General features: G+C 36.5%; 1 protein-coding gene across 6 annotated transcripts in view; it reads right to left on the reverse strand.

Annotated features, from left to right (window-relative positions):
• Positions 1-7,443, reverse strand: part of DENND4A (DENN domain containing 4A) — a 112,969-nt gene that overhangs the window by 54,022 nt on the left and 51,504 nt on the right. For all 6 annotated transcript variants that reach the window (XM_004711932.4, XM_045285851.1, XM_004711931.4 and 3 more), the window contains exons 12-13: positions 6,613-6,831; positions 4,627-4,772 (exon numbers count right to left, since the gene is read on the reverse strand). In XM_004711932.4, the coding sequence (XP_004711989.1) occupies positions 4,627-4,772; positions 6,613-6,831 (365 nt within the window). The remainder of the gene's footprint in view (positions 1-4,626; positions 4,773-6,612; positions 6,832-7,443) is intronic.

Here is a 7,443-nt window from a genome sequence, read left to right on the forward strand (position 1 = left end):
ATTTATAAATTATCAAGGGTTCATGAGGGAGGGGGGAGTGGGAAAAATGAGTTGCTGATGGCAGGGGCTTACATGGAGAGCAAATGTTTTGAGAATGATGAGGGCAATGAATGCACAAATGTGCTTTACACAACTGATGTATGCCTGGATTGTGATGAGTTGTATGTGCCCCTAATAAAATGATTTTAAAAGTCTATAAAGTTGGGGGAGGGGAGAGGGGGGAAAGATCAGCATAAAAGATCAGAAATCAGGATAGTATTGAACTTAGCAACAGTGGGGGATTAGGAGGGTGGTAAGACAAGGTCTGACTGACTTCAAAATTTTATACTTAACCAAAATAGAAATCAGTATAAAAAAGAGTAAAGACATTTTAGGCAGGGTATCAAAATGCATATCCTTACATAGCCTTTTTCTCACTAAGCTACTGGAAAATGGGCTATGCTATAACAAGGAAGTAAAACAAGAAATAAATTACTGAAGCCAGAAAGGGGATACAACTCAGGAGACAGGTCAATATAATTCCCAAGACGGTGAAGGAAAACTACAGGCTAACACCAAGACACAAGCCTGAAGCAAGAGGAGAAACTGAGAAATAAAATTGAGAAATTTATTTTCTGTAGAGTGAATTTTAAAATGCACAATAGGCATAAATAAAAATATAACAATTATTAACTTCAGGGAAAACAAAACTCCACACATGAAATAATGTTTATTCACAATATATTAAAAGGCTCAGGAGTGATAATAATATTAACACTGAACAATCATTTGACCAAAACTTTTAACAACGAGCCCTGTTAGCACTATGGAATCATCATCAGGCTGATAACCACAAGCCTGGCAGTTCAAGTCCACCAGCCACTTTGCAAGTCTGTCTACTTCCATAAAGATTTATAGTCTCAGAAATCCAAAGGAGTAGTTTTATTTTGTCCTATATGGTCACTTTTGGTTGGGTCAACTTTATGACAGTGATTTATATTATTACACATTGGAAATAGATGACATATACAATGATATTTAGTAACAATCATGCTATCTAGAAATCTTAAGGTAACTGACTGCAGATTTAGCTGAAAGAGAGGGATCTTTGGGGAGCAAAAATACATGTGAGAGGAATGGGATATACACCTTGAAAAAGATGGTCATGTTTTACTATGGTAAAAATGAAATCTTACTTTTAGAAGATTGGTCAGTAATCTTAAAAGTGTTTATAATTTTTAGTTATGTAAAAAAGTAGGATGCTATATTACAACTATGTAAATAAACATTGGAAGTAAATGTAAAAAAGGATTTTGATACATTGGGCTTATGGCACTTTTCATTCCTTTTATTTTCCAAACTTCTTTTTACTTAGGAATTTAATAAAAGTTCTAAAAAATTTAACTTTCAATAAAAACTGAGAATATCTATGCCATTATTAGCAAACTGAAAGGTATTTAAAAAATAATAACATTAGGAACATGCCAATCGTAACTCCAAATCACATCTACCTCTATAGCATGTGGGTGGGCAGCCCAAGAATACAGGGATGTTTCACAAATAATTTTATGCAGATGAAATAGGTTAATATAATTAAGGAGAGCAACGATAACTACAAGAAACGGACCCGAGTAAAAAGGTTAGAACATTTATCCAAGTTAGCAGGAAAGAACGCTGGAAGTGATACTACCTCTCTTTCTCACTCCGTGACGGAACATTCTAAGGAATCTGATGCTTTTTAAGTTGTATGTATATGTTTTTAACAGCTTCTCCCGTTTCTCTCTTTTTTTAACAGTTTCTTTCTCTCCAGATGTTTCCCACTCTCCAGATTGTTAGTTCTCTTAGAAAAAGCCTGGGTTCCCAGTTAATTGCTTTAATTCTCAGTATTACAACGTCTATTTATATTAAAAGTTGAACTGAAATTCAGTACCTTGGTAAAAGGTATTTCTCTTCACTTGTACTGTACGTCAATAAAATCTCATTTCAACATTAGGAAAATAGTCCTTCAACGAGCCCTACATTTACCTGCTGGACACTTCTGTCCTTTGGAAAGCACAGTGACAGCTGTCTCCGTTGGGAGGAAAAGCAATCTAACATCCACAGCAGGATAACATTAAAGTCATCTTCCTATTTTCTCACAAGACAGTAATACGCTCAGCGAACACTGCAAAGGATGCTTGGTAGACCAAGAAAAATTTACCAGAATATTTGTTACACAAAACTGCCCTTGGTTAAGCACCAACTTAACCGGAACAGATGGTAAGGATTTAAAATATAATCACAGGAATGACAAAAACACATGGTTCTTAAATTAGCAATAAGTGAAGCTCAAATAAGTCTAACATATTGTTTTTCTTATTCAGCATTGCCCACTCCAGCTTTTTAAAGTCTGTCAATGTTTCTATTTATATATAGTAAGATGAAAAGAAGAGTGTGTGCAGGAAAATGTACAATAGAATTTCAAACTCTCATGGACCCTTGACTTTCTGGAGAAATGCAGGGTGTAGGTGCACCTCTGAAATGACTGCCCTGCAATCTTTAAATCTTAAAACCAAATAGATCCTTGAAGTCATCCTAACTGAATAGTAGTTTAGTTTAACGGTAGTAGAAAAAAGCCTGCCCTGAGCATTATGCTCTTTCAGGAATTACTCATATGGGAACCTACTGACAACAGCAACACAAAAGATGAAAACCTTCGGGGCACCTGGTCTATGCTGATAAGGGAGGGACAACTTAGAAAAAGATGGTGAGAATTGTTGCACAGCTCGAAAAATGTAATCAATGTCCCTGAATTGTACATGTGGAAACTGTTGAATTTGTGCATGTTTTGGTGTATATATTCACAATAACAACAAAATAAAATTTATTAAGGAAAATAAAAAGAAGAATGTGCTTACTTTTTGCTTAATTTTACTCATGGATCGTCTCAGATAGCTACCCATAACTAATATTATTTTTCACAGTTAAACTGCCAGAGGTAAGATTTGCTCAATTAAAATAACAACCATTCCACCAAGGATAACTGTCATGTAAAAGTTATTTTCAAAGTGCTATTGATATTCAGAAAAAATTTTAGATTAAAAGCAAACATTAATTTTCTGTGGTGAGCAAACTTAAACTGTGGTACGTAATTACATACAAAGTTGTAATTCACTCATTGCCACCGAGTTGATTCTAACTCACAATAGCACAGAGTAGCGTTTCAAGACTGTAAATCTTTATGGGAACAGACAGTCTTATCTTTTTCCTGCAGCACAGCTAGGGGGTTTGCAGAGCTAGCCTTGGCTAGCAGATCATGGTATAACTTGCTGTACCACCAGAATACAGTTCTCAATGTAGTGAGAACACTTTTTACGTACAGACATGATTAGGTTCAAAAGGGCAAGTCGTTACACAAAGGTTGGTATTGTGTAAAAACAGAGTATAACAACATCAGAACACAAAATTGAGGATGACTACTGCATTATTACACAAGTGTCAAATTAAATCATTACACGACTGCCTAATCCCATCACAACACATAAATGCCGAACTACTGAAAATAATGGCCCAGCCAAGTTGATACAAAACCTTAATATTACAGCCAGCATTACTATCTCCATGCAGCTTGGCGCTTGTTACTCCCAGGCATTAGGACAGGTGATTAATGAACAAAATAGTGAGTCAGGATGAATTGTATTAGCCCCAATAAAATGATTTAAAAAAAAAAGAAATACAAAGTTAAGTCCACTTCTATTTGAATGACAGAAGTTGCTAACTGTTTTAGCTGGGATGTGGATAGACCCCTATAAACAAGGAGAAAAACCTGAAAACAAAACTCATTTCAAGTTGGCTTGCTCATGAGCATCATCTAATCTACTATCTAATCTTCAGACCACATTCAAGTTCTGTTTATTATCCTAATAATGTTGTATAAAAGGATCTTCCCAGCTGCGTATCATGCACTGTCTTTGGCTGTCAAGTCTTTTTATCCTGCTTGTCCTCTGATTCCTCAAGATAGGCTAACCCTCTCGATTGGTCCTTTCCTCACCTGGGTTGGTCTCTGACACCTCACACTTTGGGCTGCTCCTCTTTACTCATCCACTTACGTTTTGATTCCCCTCTCTGGGCCGCCATTCCTCAATCTCCTCCCTCTTCAGCATGGATATCTAACTTGCTCTGATCTACATAATGTGATTAAGATAGAAGGGAAGGAGGGTGCTTAATGTGCGAATTTAAAATAATATAATTATTTTATGCTACAACTTACTCACAAGTAATAGAAATATTCAGGTAAAATATCTCTTTTGCTTTACACTTACTTTCAGGAGAATACTATCTACCTCAAACAAAAAGAAGAGGAGAATAATATGGATGCTCTAGTTGGAAGTTCATAAATGTGGAGAAAAGCCAGCGATCTGCCTATAAGTGGACAAGTGAAGGTTGGAGTTTGATGGCTAAAGCTCATGATTCTACCAGGCATAAGAGCTTGTGCTCTATCATTTATAGCAGGCCACCAAAACTTTCATGACAAGAGGTCAATAGTAAAATTAAATTAATTTAGATTTGCATTAAAGCTGGTAAAAGTTATAATGGAAACTATAACTTACAACATTTATTGCAGTAACACAAAATAAGGTAGGGAATTAGAGACATACTTTTACTTACTTTATCTACACAATCATCAAAAAATGCCAAGCTTGCATCTTTATCACTAACAAAAGAACATTCTTCAATGAAACGAATAAACATTTGTGTTTTGGTCATCAGGTTATAGAATTTTTGATGTGACCGATCTCGGCTTCTTAAGAAAGCTGTAATATAGTAACATAAGTATATATTGTCAGAATAAATGCTATCACACAGAGTCCGAATTCTTGAGCTAGAAGGAACGTGACCAACCATGCCACCTAAACTTTCCATAGCCCTGTCACTGCAGAAAAACAAACACAAATCCCTGAGAGGGAAACAACCTAAAAAAAATAACCCTAGGAAGGAACTGGAGCCCAGATTTCAAATCCTCTTCCAGAATTGTCTCCATTGCCCAGTAGTAACCTCGAAGATTATACAGAAAATATTACACTTGAAAGCATTTAAAAAATTGCTTCCCACTCCCATCCCAATGTTGTGCCATGTGTAACTGCATTTGTTCTGCCTCTCTCCTTGCATATATAATCAAAGTAGCAAAACATTCTGGGGTAGTTACAGAATTTGGTGTCAATTTGAGGATTAAGAGTGTAGGGGTGGAGTCTAGGCTGTCAATCAGAACACAGCCAATGAGGCCTCTGTGGGCATGGCCTTCAGCTAAGGATTCTGGGAATTCCTGGATTTCCTTCTTGGAGACGGGAGACACACTCTCTCTCTCTCTCTGCTCACTCCTTCGGAGACATTGCAGCTGACAAGACACATGGAACTACTCTAGTGACCTGTGCTGGAAAAGCCACATGAACCTACCCGGATGCAACCAGACCTCTGAAGCTGGAGAAGGCATGAAGAGACCCGTGTTGAGATGCTTACAACGACACTTGATCCAAAGACTTTCTACCCACTCATCCTGCATCATTGCATGTGTTTCGTGAGTTTGAAGAGGACTTTATAGATTGGTGTCAGACATTTGGGCTAACATTGGACTTATGGGTTTGGACTGGACTGGGCTGGGATGCTTTTTCAATATTCAATTGCTCTTGTATATAAACCTCTTCCTTATATACATATGAGTGTGTCTATGAATTTGTTTCTCTAGTCTACCCGGACTAACACACATTCTCTCTAATATTCCTTATTTGTGTCTTATTTATTGAAAATAGCATAAGGGCTATTTCCTGCATTCCCCCTACAACTTGATCATTATGTTCAAGTGACACTACACCCATTAACTCAAGCTCTCTAGTCTCAGGGGCTTTTCATACACTATTCTCTCTGCCCCGAACATTCCTGTTGTTCCCCTCTGCCTGACTGACTTCTATTCACCCTCTCGATCATGGCTCACACATTACTTCCTCACAAAAGCCTTCTGTGATCCCTTTGTTTTCTAATTGTTTATTATCTGTAAGTTCCATGACGGAAATGATTACATCTCTTTTGCATACCACTATATATCCAATGCATAGCATTTGGAGGTACTCAATAACTGCTTATTAAATGAATTTCTCTTTCTTTTTTTTTTTTGAATTTCTCTTTCAAATGTTAAGTATTACAAGAGAATAAATTCTTCTGATGATACTAATCACACTCTAAGGCTTCCCAATATTTTTTAACTTCATGGCTCTGAAGGCAATAACACTGTAAAGTTGAAGTAAAACCATGAGGCTGCTCAAGACTGGAGGTGACCATTCCAGAGGCTCCTCCACATCCCCACCACTGACTTGCTGCCCTAGAAGCCGAACTGCACACATTATTCTGTCAGCACATATCAGATGAAGGGGTACATAGTCTTCACATTTCAAATATTTCGTTTCTTTGGTATATTTTATGAACATAGAGATAATCAACATGTCTGAGAAAAAAAAATCCCATGAGAATGGATTACCAATGAAACTGGAATTCACAATATCCCTAATATAGGTATGCATTTTAATAAATACTATTAACCCAGAGTGTAATTGATTCATCAAGAGATGAAGCACAGCAACAAGAAACCGTGCAATCACGTACCTTGTAGGGCAAAAAGAGAGGTTGCATCTGTGGCTGTCTCAGATGGGGCTTGTGTTATTGGCCTTAAGTATGATCTATAACCTTTTAAAATAGAGGCCATAAAACACAAAAATGCCTCTTGGATTTCCAAATCTATCATATGTAATCTCTTTCCGGAATTAAAATCATAGTCATTCATTGATAAGTCCATTAGTCCATCATCTCTTGGTCTCTGCTGCACTGTAAGGAAATGCAAAAAGTGTCAAAGGTCAAGAAAAAGAAGGGAAAAAAATCTTGAGGAATTGTATTAGGGGGAAAGCCCAAAGAGAAGTGAAACTAAATATAGCACCTTATTTGGAAAGAAATAACATTATTAAAGTAAACGACAAAACTTGAATGTTGGCTGAGAATTAGGATGGTAATGACAAATTCTTGATATTCATGGTTACACAGGAGATGGTTGATTGCTTTAAGATCTTTATAAATATAAGAAACTAATTAATTAGTTATCTTAGAAAATTTATTTTTTTTAAGTTCTTGTAGTATACCAAAATATAAAGCACTGGGAAGAATGTGGATAGCAGAACCAGAAAGCCTAGACAGTTACTGTAGCTTCCTCTGTATTGTCTGTAACACCTGTAACTAGCTACTTTATCTATCTCAACTTTATTATCCTCAGAGTTGTAAAGAAAAAAGTAATGTATGTGAAAGAACCCTGAAGCTGTAAAGTAATATACAATCTTTAACCATTAGTATTACTTAATAAAGCCCAAGTGAACACGAGGTGTTGAAGGGATCAGGTAGCAGACACCAAAAAACAAAAACCATCATTGTGTGATCACCTTCCCCACA

This window comes from Echinops telfairi, unplaced genomic scaffold, assembly GCF_000313985.2.
Source record: "Echinops telfairi isolate 266 unplaced genomic scaffold, ASM31398v2 ScPeMD7_7475;HRSCAF=8513, whole genome shotgun sequence".
Classification (NCBI taxonomy): Eukaryota; Metazoa; Chordata; class Mammalia; order Afrosoricida; family Tenrecidae; genus Echinops; species Echinops telfairi.